Source organism: Carassius auratus, unplaced genomic scaffold (genome assembly GCF_003368295.1).
Source record: "Carassius auratus strain Wakin unplaced genomic scaffold, ASM336829v1 scaf_tig00215559, whole genome shotgun sequence".
Taxonomy (NCBI): domain Eukaryota; kingdom Metazoa; phylum Chordata; class Actinopteri; order Cypriniformes; family Cyprinidae; genus Carassius; species Carassius auratus.
The window spans coordinates 8,723-29,671 of NW_020528137.1; the positions used below are offsets into that span (position 1 = coordinate 8,723).

The following is a 20,949-nucleotide window of genomic DNA, read 5'->3' on the forward strand; positions in this document are numbered from 1 at the left end:
GCGGGATTGCGAATCATTTGAGTCAGTTATGGGGATTGCGAATCATTTGAGTCAGTTTGGGAGTTTGGAGCGGGATCGCGAATCATTTGAGTCAGTTTGGGAGTTCGGAGCGGGATTGCGAATCATTTGAGTCAGTTCGGGAGTTTGGAGCGGGATCGCGAATCATTTGAGTCAGTTTGGGAGTTCGGAGCGGGATCGCGAATCATTTGAGTCAGTTTGGAAGTTCGGAGAGAAAAAGAATCATGAAAGATTCGCGCTCGTAAATTTTCAAATTGGCCATAACCTTTAATTCGTTGCTGCCAACTGGGGTGTCAGCAGGGTTGGCAAGGCTCTCTTTAGGGTGGCATTTGCTCACCCTAAAACACAGCTGAACTAAACCCCACCCATCAAACACCATCAGCTACACACATAAACATCACTGAACTAAATTCCATTAGCACCATCAACTAACAAGCATCATCCAGAAAAGTTACACCTTCTGACCTGCCTGAACTCTTAACATGGACTCATATCTTAATTTTTGTCTCCCTTCAATTGTACTTTTTCCTGTCAATCATGATATACTTTTTTTTACCTGCTCTCTGATCATGACAATTAAAGAGGCAGTTTTCTTTCCTTCCAGCGTCTACATCATGAGGGTCTGACCTCTACATTTTCTTGAAATGAGCAACCGTACAGTATTCATAAAATAGAAGTGGAAAGACTAGTGAGCTATTCTGAGCTCAGCCTTATTTTTCTAGCTGTACCTATCTGCCCAAAGGCCCAATTAAATGTTAGTTGTGCCTCTGAATCGCTATCCTAGCAGGGAAAAGATTTCTTGGCACAGGAATTCAAGGGCAGCACATCTATATTCTCATCTACATGTGCTGTGTCTCTTATCGCCGCACACGTCTGATGTAAACACTGATAACCTCGCTCTCGCTGGAAATACAGGCCTCTAATACATCAGGATGAAACCACGAGGGGACTGTAAAAACAACTCAATCTCTTCATAGAGGCAATATATCCAACTTCTTTTGAGCATGTTTTTCATATAGCTTACTAGAGGACAGGGACCAGCGAGTGATCTCCATCTCAAGGGTCTCTCGCTTCGTCTCTCTGGCCTTAATTTGGACTAATTATAACACAGCAGGAGAGGAAGCTTTAATAATGTTAGAGAATTTAATATGCTCGTTTTATTTATAAACCTCTGAGTTATTTACTGATACAACCTGCAGAGAGATGGCTGACAATAAATGAAGGGGATACAGCAGTGGGCTAAAATAAAAGAGGTCAAGTCAGTCTTGACACTTTGATGGAGTCTGCTGTAAACATACTGTAGATTCACAGCCGTGAGCGTAATAACCAGCTGCTGTGAGACGGATCATTAGTTATTCCACACCTTTACATCTGTGATCTCGTCCCTGGAGGGATTCAGTAAAACACCTGTATTGAAAGATCAACTGCGTGACATAATTAGGTTTGTCTCCTAGTGATGACGAATCAATGCCAGCCGTTCATTATCCTGGAGTTTTCTCTTTCTCTGGTTGAACTAAATGTTTTTTTCCAAAGCCCAACTCAAAATCAAACCTTTCTGACACCACTGTAGAGTATTTCAGTACTGAGACTACACTGATGTAGATGATGAGTTTGTGGGAATCCTCCAGTGATCATGATTCCTGGCACAGGTCCATGACTAAAGTCAGAGTGAACTTGATCTAACCCAGCTGTCACGTGAGCACCAGATCAAAGTCAATGTTCGTGCCAGGACATGAAACTGAGAGATGTGTAATGTTAAAGATTTGTGGTGATTAGTGGGTTTTAGAAATAGCAACCACTTTGGCTTTGAAATAGCTTTTTTAACATTTATGCATTCAGGAGAGACTTCTATCCAAAAAGATACACGATAAGCAATTTGTCACAGAGCCAGTAATATTCACAGCATACAATGCCAGGTTTATTAGAAAGCGAGACTAGGAAACAAGCCAGAGCAGAAGAAGAAGCTGAGTTTCTGTGATATTAAGCGTGTTCCTGAAGCTCAAACACAGAACATTACGATCACAGGTTTGATTCACAGGGACCGCATGAACTGATCGAACATGAACATATATCTTGAACTCTGTGTAAGTCACTTCAGACGAAGCGTCTGCCAAATGAGCTGCAGACGAGCAGAGCTTTGAACATAAGCATCAGAAATAATACCCTGTGAAACTACAGCATGTCACATCCACACAAACCTTCTTCTGATGGAGAGCCGGAAGAGAGATCTGTTCCTGTTCCTGTAACTGGAAAACATTGGCTCTCTTTCACATCGTCCACTAAATAATATAGAGTTAGAGTAGTCTTACATCATTCAGAGAAAGTGTTCTCCAGCTGACTCTGCTGAATCTGTGCAGAAATGCTGAAAGAAGAGAGTACCTTCATGTTTAATGAACGGAAGTGTGACATGTTCTTCTTCTCAGGTTCAGCGTGACCTTTACAAGAGTAAAACCTGTTCTAGCTGTTCTGCAGAATGCCTTCGCTACGTGTGTGTGTGTGTGTGTGTGTGTGTGTTTCTGTGTGTGTGTGTGTGTGTGTGTTTAATGGTATTCACTATGTGATAGGGTCCAAATGTCCACACAAAGATGGCAGGATCTGAAATCCATGTCCTTTTGGGAACAAGCTTATAAATCATACAGAATGAGTTTTTTTGAGAAAGTAAAAATGCAGAAAGTTTCCTGTGAGGGTTAGGGTTAGGTGTAGGGACATAGAATATACAGTTTGTACAGAATAAAAACCATTACACCTATGGAGAGTCTCCATAAAACATGGAACCCAAACGTGTGTGTGTGTGTGTGTGTGTGTGTTTCACCTCTGATGTGTCGATCTCATGTCTGCTTCCTTTAACTGATTTCCGTCGAGTGTTTGTTTGCGTCTGTTCTTCAGAGCCGCAGGGCGATTCATTGATTCCAGGAATATAAAGCTATTGATTTCATTCCCTCGAGGAGCTTCCTGTGGAGGGACTTCAGATGTGTGTGTGTGTGTGTGTGTGTGTGTGTGTGTGTGCAGCTGCAGTGATGGCACACTTAATTTCATAAGCCGGCTCTCATTCCTCATGCGAGACGTGTGTGTTTCCAGTAACGAAGCTTCAGGATTCAGCAGCTAAAGCGACAGAACGAGAGCAAAACACTGCTGCTTTTATCTGTGTCACGTTGCCATAGAAACACTGCACAAAGGAGGATGAGGATGAGGATGAGGATGATATCAGGGTCCTGCAGGTGCCTCGATCCGTGTGATATGAAGATGACACGTTCAGTGTATAGTGCATTGTTTCAAAGCAGCTTTATCATGAAGTTAATGTTTACAATATCTTAATATATTCACATTTATCAGATTCTGTTCATCATTATCATTTGGATAAACAATCAAGCTACAGTGATTTGCTCAACTTCTCTGGCCCTATCTGAACGATCGAAACACAAAGTGACACTGTTTTCCTGATGAATGTTGTATGTTTAATAAGCTAGAGTCTTTGCAGGAGAGAGTTCCAGACACACAGCAGTCTCTTCATCTCATCTCCATCCGTCCGTCCGTCTCTCAGACCTGCAAACGAGAGCAGGACACTCATCAGGTCATTCATACACTCTTAAATACAAAGGTGCTACAGCGATGCCACAGAAGAACCTTTTATAAAGAACCTTTAACATCTGAAGAACCGATTTATTTCATAAAACTTTATTTGTGGTGAAAGAATGTTCTTTAGATTGTAAAAGGTAAGAAAGAGATGGTTCTTTAAAGAACCCTTGACTGAATGATTCTTTGTGCAAGCAAACATGGTTCTTCTGTGGCATCGCTGTCAGGAACTGTTAAGCACCTTTATTTTTAGGAGTGTACATCAGTGATTTTAAAGGATTAATTTAAGTGATTCTAGTCACAAAACACTCATTTTTTTAACTGAGTCTAAATTGGCAGATTATAGTTGATTATTAACTGGAAGTTGCACTGTACTTTCACGAATAAATACCATCTCAATCTCCATCTGCCTTTGTTTTGACATCATTAATTAGAAAATAAGATTTTTAATCTGACAGAAGATTCACATGATAATTAACTTCATTCACAGGAACTTTAATCATAACTGAAAAATGAATCCAGAACCTGATCTCAGACAGTGTTTGTCCCTGAAGTCTTGAGACGGGTCCATCACAGCTAAACTATCAGAAACTGCAGCTGAAACTCCTCATGTTTCTACAGAAGATCTGTCTTCTCACAGAGATCTGTGTGTGATGTCCACAGGGACTGCTGTATTCTGCTCATCAGTGTGTCTTTTGTGCGCCGTACACCTCTGAAAAAATAATTGGGTTCTGGTGGATACGAGCCAGTTTAATACATATGCAGGCAGCGGTTGTCATGGCAACAGACCACATTCTCCTGCTCTGTTTTCAGACACACACACACACACACACACACTGATATATTTAAATGAATCATTGTGCAGATGCTTTTATCCAAAGCTCTTGGGGGATACATGAAGTGATTCTTCTTAAAGAGGCAAACAGACACAGGAAGTGCTTGAAAGATCAAGCTGTAGACATTGTTCAAGCTAGATTTTAACAGCAGCTGTGTTCACACCAGTGATCCTGACTCTCTTTCCACTGATTCTGCTCGCAGTGTTTTACTGTAATCACACACAGCTGGAGATATGATGAGATCTCTGGCTTTATGAATGTGTGTGTTCATGTAAAGATCTGCTGATTTTTCACCCAAGAAGATCATTCTGTCATCATTTACTTGCTCTCATGTCGCTCCAAACCAGTTTGATTTTCTCTCTTCTGTGTTTTTTGTCCATATAATGGCAGTGTATGGGCTCCAGTGTAGTTTGGTTCATGTTCCACAGAAGAAAGAGAGGTGTTATGTTTGGAGCAGCATGAGGGACTGTAAATGACGACTGAAAGATCATGTTCTCTCTCTTCCCCACATATGTCTTGGCTGGGATTTGGTCTTTGATTTCCTGTTGATAGTCTCTCTGTAGTCTTTATATATTATATGTACGTGTATTTAATTAAAAAAAAATTAATTAAGATTTATACATCATCTGAAAACTGAATAAATGATCTCTCCAGTGATGTGTGGTTTGTTCGGAGGACAATATTTGTCTGAGATACAACTATCTGAAAATCTGGAATCTGAGGGAGCAAAAACATCTAAATATTGAGAAAATCATCTTTAAAGTTGTTCAGATGAAGCTCTTAGTAATGCATATTGGCTACCAGTTTTGGGAAGGTTACTTTGGAAATGTAATAGGTTACAGATTACAAGTTACCCTATTTAAAATGTAATAGTAGTGTAACTTTTTAAATTACATTAAAAAAGTAATGTAACTAATTACTTTTGAGTACTTTTTGATTGCTTTTATAAATATCTAATGAATGTTTATTTGCAACTGTTAAATTTACACCGTGCAGGTTTAACCTTAAAGTAGTGCTCCACACTGTCAGACTTTCACCATCCTTCATCACTTGAATTAAGATGATCACATTTGAACACATCCACCACACAATCAGACTTTAGTAATTTAGTAATATTTAGTAAAATAGTAAAAAAAAAAAAAAGAAAGCATATACATCAACTCAAATATGGTTATCTAATAAGCATGTGTCCTATTTTGTGTACTAAACTCCTGAAACATTGGTGTCTTTTTGAAACACTGCTGTCTCTTTGTATATGATATGATGATAGTTTCTCAAGTAAAAAATGCTCATGAAGTGACTCAGAGCAGTTCTAGAGATTAATTTCCATGAGGGGCGGACTGGGAAATCTCACACTCATACACCCACAACCCATTCTGAAACATGGACAACCCTATTGTTTTATGGACCTGACATGAAAAAGATTTGAATCCTTGGTTGGGGACATGCAACATAATCGAGTTCTCTCCTGAACTGCACCTTCACTTCCATTATCCATCCACCTCTCTCATGACTTTAATACTGAAGATTTTTATTGACTTTTACCATGTTTTGTAAGTGCAATTTTTTTTTTTTTTTTGGCAAATTAATTACCACTTGTATTTATTTTTACTACAAATTCCATGGTTAAACCACGGTTAGTACCATACCATAGGCTACATTAATTTTCTAAGGGTTGTGTTTTTGTATGCACTAGCTCCCCCTAAACCTATGATAAAATATGATGATTTGTCTGCTAAATTACTACTGTAACATTACAATAGATAATAATGTCGTCGTTTATACAGTATTTTGAGTGAGTGTGAGCAATGTGCTGCTGCTGCTTGACTAAGTAAACAAAGACATCATGGGCCATACTGTAACCCTTAGTGCAATTTGGGAAAAAAATAAGCTGTATGTGGATGTGTGTAAATATTTAACATTTAACATTTATCATTTAATCATTTAGCAGACACTTTTATCCAAAGCGACTTACAAATGAGAACAATAGAAGCAGTCAGGTCAACAAGAGAACAACAACAGTATACAAGTGCCATGACAAGTCTCAGTTAGTCTAGTATAGGACGCACAGCTAGGTGTATATACATTTTTTTTTTTTTTTTTTAATTAAATGAAAAAGACAAGAAAAGGAAAAGTACTGGTGTTAGTAGGTTAGGTGCAGGCGAAAAAGATGAGTCTTTAGATGTTTCTTAAAAATGAGTAAAGACTCAGCTGTACGAATTGAGATTGGGAGGTCACTCCACCAGCTGGGCGCAGTCCAGGAAAAGGTCCGTGAGAGTGATTTTGGATTTCTTTGGGATGGCACCACAAGGCGTTGTTCACTTGCAGAGCGCAAACTTCTGGAGGACACATAAGATTTAACCAGTGAGTTTAGGTAAGTTGGTGCCGTGCCAGTGGTCGTCTTGTAGGCAAGCATCAGTACCTTGAATTTGATGCGAGCGGCTACTGGTAGCCAGTATATATTATATAGTAAATATTGAAACGTAATCCTCATTGTAATCGTTACAATTTTCATAAGTAACTGTAATTTATTCACTCATTTTTCTTAGTAACTGTAACTGATTACTGTTACATTTATTTTGTAATTAAATTACGTAACGAAGTTACATGTAACTGGCTACTAATAAAAAATGAAGTTTTGATATATTTACAGTAGTAAATATAGAAAATATCTTCATGGAACATGATCTTCACTTAATATCCTAATGATTTTTGGGATAAAAGTAAAATATATAATTGTGACATACAGTGTATTGTTGTCTCCAAATATATGTCTGTGACACTGATGACTGCTTCTGTGCTGCAGGGACACTGATATTCATATCAAATGATCTGTTTAACAGACAAGGCAATAGTGATCACATACGGTTTCAATCTTTCTGAATATCTAGTGTTGAATTGTGCCTTCTTTGTAAACAAATCTGTGGTAAAATGAAGCGACGGTGGGATTGGTGGGTGGGGGCGGATCTACCGGGGTGGCATAGGGTGGCAAATGCTAAATTGCACCCTAAAAGAGAGCCTTGCCATCCCTGCTGCCACCCCATTTGGCAGCAACGAATTAAAGGTTATGGCCAATTTGAAAATTTATTAGCGAGAATTTTTCGTGATTCGCGATCCCTCTCCGAACTCCTGCACAAAGAATGACGTCACGTTCATGACCCCAAATGACACGCTACCTAGATGTCAATAACATCCCCTTTTATACAGGTGGAATATACCACTTTCCCAAAAAAATGGTTGATCACATCACATCACTGCACAGAAAAGCTAGTTCATGCATTCATGACCTCTAGACTGGACTATTGTAATGCACTTCTAGGTGGTTGTCCTGCTTCTTCAATAAACAAGCTACAGGTCGTCCAAAATACAGCAGCTAGAGTCCTTACCAGGTCAAGAAAATATGATCATATTACCCCAATTTTACAGTCTCTGCACTGGCTACCTATTAAGTTCTGTATCAGTTACAAATTATCATTACTTACCTATAAGGCCCTAAATGGTTTAGCTCCAGCGTACCTAACTAGCCTTCTACCACGCTACAACCCATCACGCACCCTAAGGTCACAAAACACTGGACTTTTGGTAGTTCCTAGGATAGCAAAGTCCACTAAAGGAGGTAGAGCTTTCTCACATTTGGCTCCCAAACTCTGGAATAGCCTTCCTGATAATGTTCGGGGTTCAGACACACTCTCTTTGTTTAAATCTAGATTAAAAACACATCTCTTTCGCCAAGCATTCGAATAATGTTTCTCTTAAATTGTGAGTGTAGTTGCATCTGATCAAATGTGCATTTTTATTCATTAGCTTGGGTTAAACTAATTTTACTTTGTTGGATCAGCAGCTATGCTAATGATGTCTCTATGTGTTTCTCTGTTTCTGCTGGATCTTCATCCCGTGGTAACTAGGATTTACACAAGCTCCAGTCTGGATCCAGAACACCTGAGAAGAGATGATGCTGACCCTCAGAGGACCTCAGATGATGCTGACCCTGAATCAACAACAGAACTAACAAATATTGCTACATGTGTGACTGCATCATATAATAATTATTAATTAATCATGTTAATAATCTTCATCTGGCTGACTACGTCTTGTGTTCATTTTTCTAAAATTCCTGTCAAACGTGCACAAACTGACAGTCACCACCATAAGCTACTACTAAATATTGTAGAAACATCATTTTCTGTAAAGTTGCTTTGTAACGATTTGTATTGTAAAAAGCGCTATACAAATAAACTTGAATTGAATTGAACTGACTCAAATGATTCGCGAACCCGCTACGAACTCCCGAACTGATTCAAATGATTCGCGATCCCCAAACTGACTCAAATGATTCGCGAACCCGCTACGAACTCCCGAACTGACTCAAATGATTCGCGATCCCCAAACTGACTCAAATGATTCGCGAACCCGCTACGAACTCCCGAACTGATTCAAATGATTCGCGATCCCCAAACTGACTCAAATGATTCGCGAACCCGCTACGAACTCCCGAACTGATTCAAATGATTCGCGATCCCCAAACTGACTCAAATGATTCGCGATCCCGCTCCGAACTCCCGAACTGATTCAAATGATTCGCGATCCCCAAACTGACTCAAATGATTCGCGAACCCGCTACGAACTCCCGAACTGATTCAAATGATTCGCGATCCCCAAACTGACTCAAATGATTCGCGAACCCGCTACGAACTCCCGAACTGATTCAAATGATTCGCGATCCCCAAACTGACTCAAATGATTCGCGATCCCGCTCCGAACTCCCGAACTGACTCAAATGATTCGCGATCCCCAAACTGACTCAAATGATTCGCGATCCCGCTCCGAACTCCCGAACTGACTCAAATGTCATTTTTTCTGCGGATGCCTTCAAGCCTGCATCTGTACTTTCTTCCTCTTATGAAGATGTTTTGAGAAATGATCAGTGTTTCTGTCCATACAGTGGAGGTCAGTGGAGTCCATGTGTGAAGGACATGAAGGAATAAATGACCCATCACTTTAACCCGGGAATATTTATCTTGGTGTAAGATCTGGTTAAACTGAGAGAGTCACTGTGTGCGTGTGTCAGGAGGTGTTTGTGAATGTGTGTGTGTGTGTCAGCGGGCGTTTCTAAATGTGTGTGTGTGTATCAGCAGGCGTTTGTAAATGTGTGTGTGTGTATCAGCAGGCGTTTGTAAATGTGTGTGTGTGTCAGCGGGTGGGTGTGTGTGTGTGTCAGCAGGTGTATGTGTGTGTGTGTGTGTGTGTCAGCGGGTGTAGTTTCTCATCAGACAGATGGTTCTGTATTGTCGGTGCAGTGTGTGGTCTCTGTAACGCTGCGAGGGAATCTGTCGACATGATTCTCGTGATATCTCTGGTTGGTGTTGTCTGCTGTCAGTGAGAACTGAGTGTGTGTTGTGAAGGTCACAGTCCCAGAGGAAATACAGCAGCACGATCACTTCTACATCACACACACCGTCACGTCTTCAGCCTCAGTTTCCTGTTGAATTATGGTTATTTTTCTGAGATTTGTTCTTGTTTTAAGCATAAACCTTTATCATAAAACAAGACTTCTAGTCATATCTGTTAATTAGCATTTTGCGTTTGCAAATAAATGTATCTAGATTTAAAAATGTTAAGATATTTGTATTGGATAAGAGGAGAGAAAGAAGAGGAAGAACATCAGCGTCTGCAGTGCACTTGTTCTTTTAGGAGCAGCTTTTATATTGACTTCATGAAAAACATCTGATGAGCATCATGACTCTTTTCAGTGTTGTATTCATGAGTGAATCTTAGAGTTTTCTGTGTTTACAGTAATTCTGTGACGTAAACCGATTTGATACAATGATTGAGAAAGCAGGTGGTGTGTGTGTGTGTGTTGTGGTGATACTGAATGAAGGATGAGCTGAAGTGTGTGTGTCTGTCTCTGCAGGACACACTGAGAGAACATGAAAATGGTTTATATTGGGGAAACATCAGAAGAGGAGGTAAGAGTCTAAACCCAGCTGAAAGTGAGTTATTGAATCATCGATCCATCCATCAGGCTCTTCTTCTAAATGTCATCAGCTGAAGCATCAGAGCTGTCTGTGATCGATGCCATCAGCTGCTGAACGCTGCTCAGATCCAGTTACAGACAAACACGTGTCCTGATGAGAATCATTCTGAACAATCACCACCACAGAAAAACTTTAACTGCAAGTCTGTGTCTTATTCTGGTCCTGCGATGGGTCTCTCTCTCTCTCTATCTCTCTCTCTCTCACACACACACACACACACACACACACTACTTCTACTGAAACTAGTTGAAAGCATTTCTACAAAAGGCAGCAATATTGTTATTTACCGTAAGTCAATTCAGTTTAATGCCATTGTCGAGTTTGCTAAATATAAACTCAAGGCAGATGAATGTGTTTGACTTCATCATCATCTTCCTCATCTCTCCTGCTGATGAATGTTTGATGTTACATTGATGCAATTAGCAGATGCTTTTATCCAAAGTTACTGAGTTCAGAAGTGTGTCCCTGTGAGCTCCTTCATCAGCGGGACACACCGAAGATGAAGGAGAGAGCCTGGTCTGTGGAGAAATCCCAGAATAAACTGCGTTGAAACTTTCATCAAGCCACGTAAATCATTGTGCTTCAGTTTAGAGAAAATATACCAATGACACTAACCCTAGCATAAAGACAGAGCGATAATAAACTGCTGGAGATGAATGTGATGATGAGATGAGTCTTCATCCTATTAGCAGATATTTGTTCTTGTTTTAATCAGATGAATTTCTATCAGTAAATGTATCTGGATTTGTGAATATTTATTTCGACTGCAGCTCAGAACCCAATCTGTCTGATGATGCTGTCGGCTGTTTCAGTGTTTTCCCTGAATGTGTCCTCATTAGTCCCAGACGAGACCCCAGAGACACGCATCAGTGTTCAGAAGTGTTTCATCTGAGCAGAAGAATCACAGCGTCTCATATACAGCCCAGCAGTAGATGCACAGAGCCTCACGACGGGGCATTCATCCACATCCAGCTCTTTCCACACTGAGAGACCAGATCTAGATTCATCCGAAACACAGTCAGCCTGCAGAAACACACCGACCGGACGCTCTTCAAACACACTTCAGCATCTGACACTTCCAGCATTACTGCTCTCAGTTTTTGGAGTAATTGGCTCACAGGGGATTTGAGACCAGAGCAGAAACACACACACACACACACACACACACACACACACACACACACAGAGGTTAAACTCCAATGTTAAACTCATTAAACACTCATACTCGGGTGAAACATCAGTGCAGGTCACATGACTGTGATTGACAGATGTTGCTATGGAAACAGCATCATATAAGTGTAGAGAGAGGATTAAGCACCAATCACAGTCTGTCACTGGTTCAGTCCTGCGCTGATCTCTGATGAACGACACACACTCTGTCTCTGTAGAGACACACACAGTGCACTGATGGTTTTTAAAGCATCTTAATTAAGCTTGAACTGTAGACATCTTCTAATACTGGTTGAGGTGTTGGATTCTGGTTTCTATTAAAGCTCCTTCACAGACGAAATGCTGCAGTACATCTGTCATGTGTGTGTCTGATAGTTTCTGTTAATTATATCCAATCAGAAACAAGGTCTGTGAAGATAGAAATACTGTCTAATTAAATCCATTAATCATATGCAAATACTCCACACGGTTTGTTCAATGAATGTGAGCTGAAACAAACTCGTCTGATTGATTAACACATTTCAGACTGGACTTTATTAGTTTTCACAATTACATTTCCAAAGCAGCTTTGCAGAAAAACTCCATGTTATTGTTTAGTATATCTGAAAGGTATAGTTAACCCCAAAATGTTTAATTCTATCATCCATTACTCACAGAATACAAACATAATCAGAGTTCATCATCGGCCGCATTCAGCTCAAATGAAACAAGAAAAGACATTCGTCTGCTGATGTGTAATATTGATCGATCGAGAGTGGAATATTGAATGATCATTTACCAGAGCGCACAAACCTTCCGAGGTGCGCACACACACACACACACACACACACACACATACACACACACACACAGACGCACGCACACACACAGACACACACATACACTGGTTTCTTTTTCAGAGGGAAACTCATCCTAAAAATATCACAACCTTAAAGAGAGTCGGAGGCGCAGCGAATCCTTTCCGTTTTCATTCTGCAGTCGCAGGTTTAAGATCCATCAGTTTCTCTTTCTGCCGGAGGTCAGTCAGGATTAATTTGAATATAAACTCTCTCTGCTCCGTTTGAAGGCAGAGAGAAATGCGCTGGTTTTATTGCTGACGGAGTCTGTTTAAAGACATGCTCCATGTACAGTTAATCACAGAGAGAACAGAGCGCTCTTCTGCTGGACTCCAGAGCAGGACGAGGTCAGGTGAAGGTCATCATACACTCCACAGTATGTGCCATTCACATCCATCACAATAAAGCATTGTTTCATGAGCAAACGCTAGTTTCTTCGGGGAACGCAACACACAGCAGTAAATCTTTTGCTTTTGACAATGCTTTGTAAGTGTGTGACGTATGTCTGTTTTTGTTTTTATGTTTCTCTTTCATACTTTCTGGACAGCACTTTGGTTCCACTTGTGGTGTTGAAAGTGCTTTATAAATAAAGTTGAGTTGAGTAAATCATTATATTAGAATGATTTCTAAGAAACATTAAAAATCTTACATAGAAGAATTATCTATTTTATTAGGGAAACACACACACACACACACACATATAAAGAATAAAAGTAAACAAACAAGAAACCACGTAACATTCAGAGGATTTTAAGTTTAACATCATACAATGATTTGATTTGATTACCCATAATCCTCACTGAGGAGAAGCTTCAAATGGAATGGAGTTTGGTGTCCATGGTAACACTGATCAATCAGCTCCAGATCTTGATCTCTCCCGTCCAATCACACGTGGCCGTGAGGCCGGGCATTATGGGATGCATCGCGGCGCAGACGCAGGCGTGTTGGTGAGCGTGAAGCGTGCTCAGGGGACGTGAGCTCTGGAAGTCATAGAAGTGCACAGAACCTGTAGAACTACCAGAGACCAGAACACTGCCGTCTGCAGAGAACCCACAATGCACTGCAAAACCCTCCACCTGCAAACCACAACAACACGATTATTAAATCAGTCACGATCTTCTCTGGAGCTGCAGCTGGAGTAAAAGCGGTCATGACATGGATGTTTTACTTATTTTAACATGTTCCTAGAGGTTTACTTATAATGTTAAAGTATAAACATTATAAATTACATAGAAATGATCATTAATCCTTATTCTGACCCTCTGTCTAAACGGAGCTGTTTTAAGGGGCGTGTCCTTTAAGGCTCGTCGATGATCAGTTATGATTGGCTAACGTCACTCAACAGGAAACAGCATCAACACCGGCTTTTGCATGTTTTGAGTGTTTTTACAACATGATCAAAAATAATACCATACTTTCCAGACAGCGTAATGATCCAGATCCAAACGAGCCGTTTCTGGAGCTTGATTTAAGAAATGCTTTGTTTATAAAGAGGAGGATGTTTTAAGCTATGAATCCTGCAGGACACAAAGAGCTCTTGAGAGCCAAAAGAAGACTTCTCATGTCATGACTCTGTTATATGTCAGTGTAACTCCATCATGTGACCTTGTGTCCTTCGAAGCGGCGTCTCTTGTTGATCCTGTAGGGTCTCTGTGCGGAGAACAGAGCGATGTATCCACCGTTAGTCTGAGCCACGAAACTGCTCTCCAGCGGGTGACACCCCAGACACGGACAGGTGAAGCGCTCCTACAGCACACACACACGCACGCGCACACACATTACAGCACACACACAACACACATTATAAATGTATTCATAAAGTATATTGTAATGCATTATATAGTGCAGTGCAAGGCATGGCTAATTCATTAAAACTACTTTTATAATGCATTATATTTTAAGGCTTTAAGCGAAGTGTAACATAAAAAAAAAAAAACCAGCAGCAGCATTATGTAAACAAACTAGTATTCAAAGTGTTAAAATCGTGTCCAGCAGTCCAGTCCTTTCTGAAGCGAGACGCTTCTGATGCTGTCTGTTGTTCAAGAGTGTCTTGACACAAGGAGTGTGAAGCTGAAACCCATGTCTTGTATACGTCTGTGTGTAGTGGTTCTTGAAGCACTGGCTCCAGCTGCAGTCCACTCTTTGTGAATCTCCCCCACATTTCTGAATGGGTTTAGTTTCACAATCCTCTCCAGGGTGAGGTTATCTCTATTGCTTGTACACTCTTTTCTACCACATCTTTTCCTTCCCTTCACCTCTCTATTAATGTGCTTGGACACAGAGCTCTGTGAACAGCCAGCCTCTTTTGCAGTGACCTTTTGTGTCTTGCCCTCTTTGTGCAAGGTGTCAATGGTTGTCTTTTGTATGACTGTCAGGTCAGCAGTCTTCCCCATGATTGTGTAGCAGGGGCGGCGTCAGGGGTGAGCTAAGGGGGCTGGAGCCCCGAATGTTTTTATTACCAACATGATAAAGTCCTTTGACCAGTATATGTTTGTAGAGTAAGAATATGTCAGTGCACTGCTTAATGTTTGCTTCTTATCCCTGTTCTACCAGGACGAGTGTAGCCTGTCAGGCTTGATTGGAAAAGAAAAGAAAACTGAGACAGAGACAAAAAAAAAAAGTGAGAAAGAGACACATCATCAGCATATGTGTCAGGATACAAGGGATAAAGTTTAAATAAAATGTTTTTAATTTGTTTTTTGTTTTTATTGTTTTGTATATTTCAAATTAGTAATTGAGTTTTCAGCCCTTCTGACAGCTCTAATGTGAAGGTCTCCTTTGGTTAAGGGTGACTCTAGGAGTGTTTGAGGCGTCTCGAGCAGCTCGTGTCTTACGTGGAAGATCTGGTTGGAGAGTCTGGCGGTCGTCTCAAAGTCCCAGGCGATCAGCGTCCGGTCAGCAGAGTCTCGGCTGACCGCATCAGTGCTGCTGATGAACTCTCTCCCGCCGCTCAGGAACAAGACGTCCAGCGTCTGCTGAACCGCCGCCTTATACACCCGCAGCATCTGGACACACAGAACCGCTGAGACACGGAGCGCAGAGGATCATGGGAAGGCTCTGAATCAGACTGACCTTACAGCAGCGAGCGTCCCAGGCTCTGACCTCTGGACTGAAGCCTCCGCACAGAAACACCTCAGGGTCAGACGGACGCGGGGCCACACAGCACACCTTAAATCCATTCTCCATCCGTGAGATCGTCTGACCTGAGGAACATCGGTCAATCAATCAATCAATCAATCAATCAGTGTCATGAGTTTATCGCAGCGCCTGTGAGAACTATAAGCAGTCATCAGTTTCACAGATGTATATTTGGAGAAATACACAACAATACACTGTATGAGTCACAATTATACATTTCTCTTTTATGACAGAAATCATTAGGATATTAAGTAAAGATCATGTTCATGAAGATATTTAGTAAATCTCCTACTGTAAATATATCAGAACTTAATGTTTGATTAGTAATATGCATTGCTAAGAACTTCATCTGAACAACTTTAAAGATGATTTTCTCAATATTTAGATTTTTTTGCTCCCTCAGATTCCAGATTTTCAGATAGTTGACCCTTATGACTGGTTTTGTGCTCCGGGTCAGAAATGATTCACATCAAGTGATTTATATTCTCCTGAAGCTCCATTAAACCCATGATTCAAAGATTTTTGTCATGTGTTTTTGGTTATTAAATCACATTTTCATCACAAGAAAGACACAGATGTTCAATAAAGATTGCATGCATTATTAATAATCAGAATAAACTATTGATCTGCTGATTAATAAATGATGTTTATCCAGTTTTATAACTCTTGTTCCACCCTAAAGAAGAAAAGGGCTCTTTTGCACAGCGTTTAATGAAGGTACATTGTAGAGCTGTTTAAGAGCGAGTAAAGAAGGAATAAATCAAAAGAGAAAACAATGTACCAATATTTTTATTATCTAGGGACCAGACGATGAGTTTAATTAACAACAGTGAAAATACTTCCTATAGACTTCAATTTCATTAAGCAGTATTCTGTGTTTTTGTTGTTTTTGTCTCATGCAAAATCTAAAGATTCATAAATCAAGATATATTTACTGGAGAAGAGTATGAAAAATTAAGTTATGTTTTCTGTGAAATGAATAACTTGACTTGCCTTTTAATGAAGTTGTTCATACATTAACAGATATTTGTTTCATTTTCTGTGAAAATGATTAACCAATGGATGCATGTTAATTGGAGGATTTGCATATGATCATGTGATCGCAGAGGAGCAGGACTCATTATTAGTTTCTCTCTGAACGGTGAGAATGTGTCTCGTCAAACACAAGCTGATCTTAGAATCCTCCTCCTGCATAATTAATACGCTTCCTCAGTGTTTTTAATTAAGAAATGTAATCAGCACAGCGCTGACGGCTGATAAGAAACGTGTGTCATGAGCAGATAAAGTGCACAGAAACACAATGAATCAACAGAAGAAGATCTGATTCAGTTCCTCGTGTGAGGTTCTCTGAATCAGTCGTCTGTGTCGGGATACGATCCACTCTCAGCTCGTATTCTCAAGAGTGAACTGACCGGTCTCCACATCAGTGACCGCTGCGCTGCCGTCGAACGAGCCTGAGAGGAGGCGTCGCCCACAGGACAGCCAACAGGCATCTCGCACGGAGCCCCGGTGGGCGGAGTAAGTCTGTAAGCACCGCCCCTCGCCAACACCATCCCACACCTGAAACACAGACACTCAGGTGAAGCTCTTATCTGATATCCCACACACACACACACACACATCTGATAGCGGCCGCTCCCTGAGTGTACATGAGAAACACCTTCACCAAACACACACATGTTCCTGAGGATCACGTCTCTCACACTCGAGCCATTCATTCGTTCAGTAAAACACATTCAGTCTTTCTGCACAGTAATCTAATCGGCTCATTCATTCTCATGCAGGTCCTTGACAGCAGCACCGTGATGTTCTTTCATTCGTCACTGCACGCTGATTTATATTCATTAGTGCGGTTTAGGTTAATCATCACTACTAGTTCTCACACTAATTAAACCTCCAGCACTCGGTGTTCAAGTTATATCTGATTCTGTAATGTGTGATAGAACTGAAAAAATAATAATAATGTAGGCATGGTTTAACTGTGCATTGGTTACTGATTGGACGTTGAGATGTGGGCGTGGCTCTCACATGAGTGTGAGGGGCGGAGTTTAAAAACACTGACTGACTGGAGAAGACTGACCAATCACTGAAAAGATCCAGTTATCTTAATAAAACTAAATATTTGATCTTATTTTAATCAAAACTCATTACACATGGTTAATCATCATACATGTACAATATTTGTTCAGAGATGAGCCACCTGTACAGGTAACAGCTGGTCAGGTTAGGGTTAGTTTAGGTTAGGTTAGTCTCACCTTGAAGGTTCTGTCCATGGATGCGGACAGCAGCAGATGACTGAGATGATCCACTGGACTCCACTGCAGTGTGTTCACTGGACCCTGATGGGCCTCGATGCGGCTCTGCATGCGTCTGGGCAGCTGGACCTGACCCTGCCTTCGGCCCAGAAACGGCCGGACCCTCTCGGACACCTGAGACAGCAGCAGAGACCCAGAAGATCCAGACGGAGACGCTTCTTCAGTCTGAACCGCTGCGGTCTCCAGTCGCTGTCTCTTAGGAACATACGGCCTCAGCGCAGAACCCTGCAGGACTCTCTTCACGGAGCCGGAGGAACCACACTGTGCTGCTGACACACGTGATGAAGATGATGATAATGATGATGAAGAGGAGCTGATGATGAGGCCTTCATCACGATAAAGCTGAGCATCCTGATCTGTCTCACTGTCAGAGTCCTCATAATCCACCAGTGAAGCCATGTGAAGCTCACAAACACACACTACAAGCTGGATTACATCACAACACAAACAACAACATATTACAAAAACAACCCTTACAAAAAACAAGAATAACAAACGTCAAACTCAGAGTTCAGCTGTTAAACAGGGAGAATATTACACATATCTGTCTGATATAGATATATGAAGAGTTTATTTGATTTTATTTTGATGTTAGTGTATTTTTTTGTCTAATCAAAATAACCAAATTAATGCACAATGAAAAAACATAATTTTTGAATATTGTTACAACAGAGCTATCTCTGACTATTCTATTAAACATGTGAATCTACGATTTCTACAGTAAATAAAACCCAAATGTATCTGGAGTTTATTGTCATTTATATTACCATAATTAAAAATAAAGCATCATAATAAACGAAATGATCCATAAACTCACATTAAACGAGGAATAACTGATATAACATCATCTTTCCTGTCAGAGTTCGAGGTAAATACTGATCCGTCACGTCCATATCATAACATAAGTCTTCACATATTAGTTTAAACTCGTTTTTATGACTATTTGTTCTTGTTTACGTGATTAATATTCGCATCTGTAGCGCGGTGTTTGATTTGAAACATCAGACAGCGAACACCGGAAGCGCGAATCTGTGAGGAACTTCCGCACAAAATAAAAGTCTCGTTTTAATCCGTGTCCATGAGCAAGTTACAGACAAACTAAAACATTTTAAAACATTTCAATAAATGTTTAAAAAGCTTCAAATAGACAAAAAAAAACAGTTATATAAAAGGACAGTTCTTCTACAGTGAGCAGAAAAATCGAATGATTATGTAACATAATTAAAATAAATTAATATAGTAATAATATTTAAATAGTAATTTTTTCAATTCAGTTCAATTCAAGTTTATTTGTATAGCACTTTTTACGATACAAATCATTGCAACGCAACTTTACAGAAAATTAAGTTTCTACAATATTTAGTAGTAATTATAAAGTGATTGCATAGTAAGTAGCAATATTTGTTAGTTCTGTTGTTGATTCAGGGTTAGCATCATCTGAGGTCCTCTGAGGGTCAGCATCATCTCTTCTCAGGTGTTCTGGATCCAGACTGGAGCTTGTGTAAATCCTAGTTACCACGGGATGAAGATCCAGCAGAAACAGAGAAACACATAGAGACATCATTAGCATAGCTGCTGATCCAACAGAGTAAAATTAGTTTAACCCAAGCTAATGAATAAAAATGCACATTTGATCAGATGCAACTACACTCACAATTTAAGAGATACATTATTCAAATGCTTGGCGAAAGAGATGTGTTTTTAATCTAGATTTAAACAGAGAGAGTGTGTCTGAACCCCGAACATTATCAGGAAGGCTATTCCAGAGTTTGGGAGCCAAATGTGAGAAAGCTCTACCTCCTTTAGTGGACTTTGCTATCCTAGGAACTACCAAAAGTCCAGTGTTTTGTGACCTTAGGGCACCCTGTTAATAACAGCTGAACTCTGAGTTTGACAGCTTGTTAATTAGATGATTATTTTGTAGTAATTATTCATGTTTAAAATGTTTTTGTAATATGTTGTTGTTTGTGATCTGATGAAATCCACCTTGTAGTGTGTGTTTGTGGTTTTTGTTTGTGGTCTCTGGCTAAATATTCTTATTAGAAATAGAACTGCCTCATGTTTTAACTGTGCATAGCTGAATAATTAGGCCTACTACGCAGCTGTATTTTAATGTTGGTCAGCCAAATATTTTCTGAGCTGGTGCTTGGTGAAAAAAAGTCTTAGAGGACAATGACGTATATCAAAAAACAAGTCCTTTGGCAGCCAATGAAGTTTGAGCACCTGTCGAACATGCTTAATAAAGAAAGGTGCGTTTCCTGATGACAGCCAGATCAACCAATCATGATCAAAGCAATAAAATAAAACATCCAATAGGAATTGTTTCAGCATGATAACACAGCAAAGTGATTGTTGTTAATGATGATAATATTTAACATATACCTTCAGATTTTAGAATAGGTATCATGACAAAAATATTGTAAAATGCTATTAAAATAATAATAATCTTAAATAATTTCATATTAATAATTTAAAAGGCAGAAATGTATTTTGTATGCTGTTGGAGACATTGATTTGTTGATTCAACATACACATCATATATATATATAAATCTTTTGTTGATTTACAAGTGTTTTTGTTAACCTTTTTCAACCATTTAGCACTAAACATGTTTCAACGTTAAAACAACAACAGACCTTATCTCAACCATATTTCATCGCTGAAGGTCGGTCATGTGCGGCTGGGACGAATGTGACCTTCGGAGGAAGCTGCCTCCAAAATGAGGCGCAGCAGAAGGGTTATGTTGAGCTTTATGAACCTGATTTAAACCAAGTTGGATTTGTCTGACTTTGTCAACTCTAAACGTACTAACTCTCCCTAATAATTAATTATTAATTACTCCCTCTTCAAGTTATAAACTGAATTTATACTTTGAACTGAGCGTAATTAAATTGAGTTCATCCAGTCATCATTCACTCCTCACTTTATGCTCATGATTCAGTTCAAATCATTCAAACATGAGTTCATTTCCACCTGTTCACTGACACTTTATACAATAAGTTAAGTTAAAGAAAAAATAGGACACAGG

General features: G+C 39.9%; 1 protein-coding gene across 2 annotated transcripts; it reads right to left on the reverse strand.

The window, feature by feature from the left end:
* Positions 1-12,141: 12,141 nt before the first annotated feature.
* LOC113094970 (WD repeat-containing protein 25-like) lies at positions 12,142-18,938 on the reverse strand. Of its 2 annotated transcripts, XM_026260559.1 has the most exons (7): positions 18,739-18,938; positions 17,862-18,347; positions 17,019-17,166; positions 15,541-15,671; positions 15,303-15,473; positions 14,074-14,214; positions 12,142-13,544 (listed from the first exon to the last, which is right to left on the reverse strand). In XM_026260559.1, exons 2-7 carry the CDS (start codon positions 18,318-18,320, stop codon positions 13,323-13,325), a joined length of 1,272 nt encoding a protein of 423 aa, XP_026116344.1. In that variant the 5' UTR covers positions 18,321-18,347; positions 18,739-18,938; the 3' UTR covers positions 12,142-13,322. The 2 variants fall into 2 exon arrangements, with proteins under 2 accessions (XP_026116344.1, XP_026116345.1); XM_026260560.1 differs by lacking the exon at positions 18,739-18,938 and having other exon boundaries at positions 17,862-18,384.
* Positions 18,939-20,949: the final 2,011 nt, after the last annotated feature.

Bases quoted from the DNA above. Each gene is read 5' to 3' on its own strand.
- LOC113094970 (XM_026260559.1), bottom strand. From the start codon at position 18,320: ATGGCTTCACTGGTGGATTATGAGGACTCTGACAGTGAGACAGATCAG. The intron at 15,672-17,018 runs GTCAGTTCACTC...GATGTTCCTCAG, and splicing joins GGTCACTGATGTGGAGACCG to GTCAGACGATCTCACGGATG. The intron at 13,545-14,073 runs GTCACATGATGG...TGTGGTTTGCAG, and splicing joins GCCGCTTCGAAGGACACAAG to GTGGAGGGTTTTGCAGTGCA.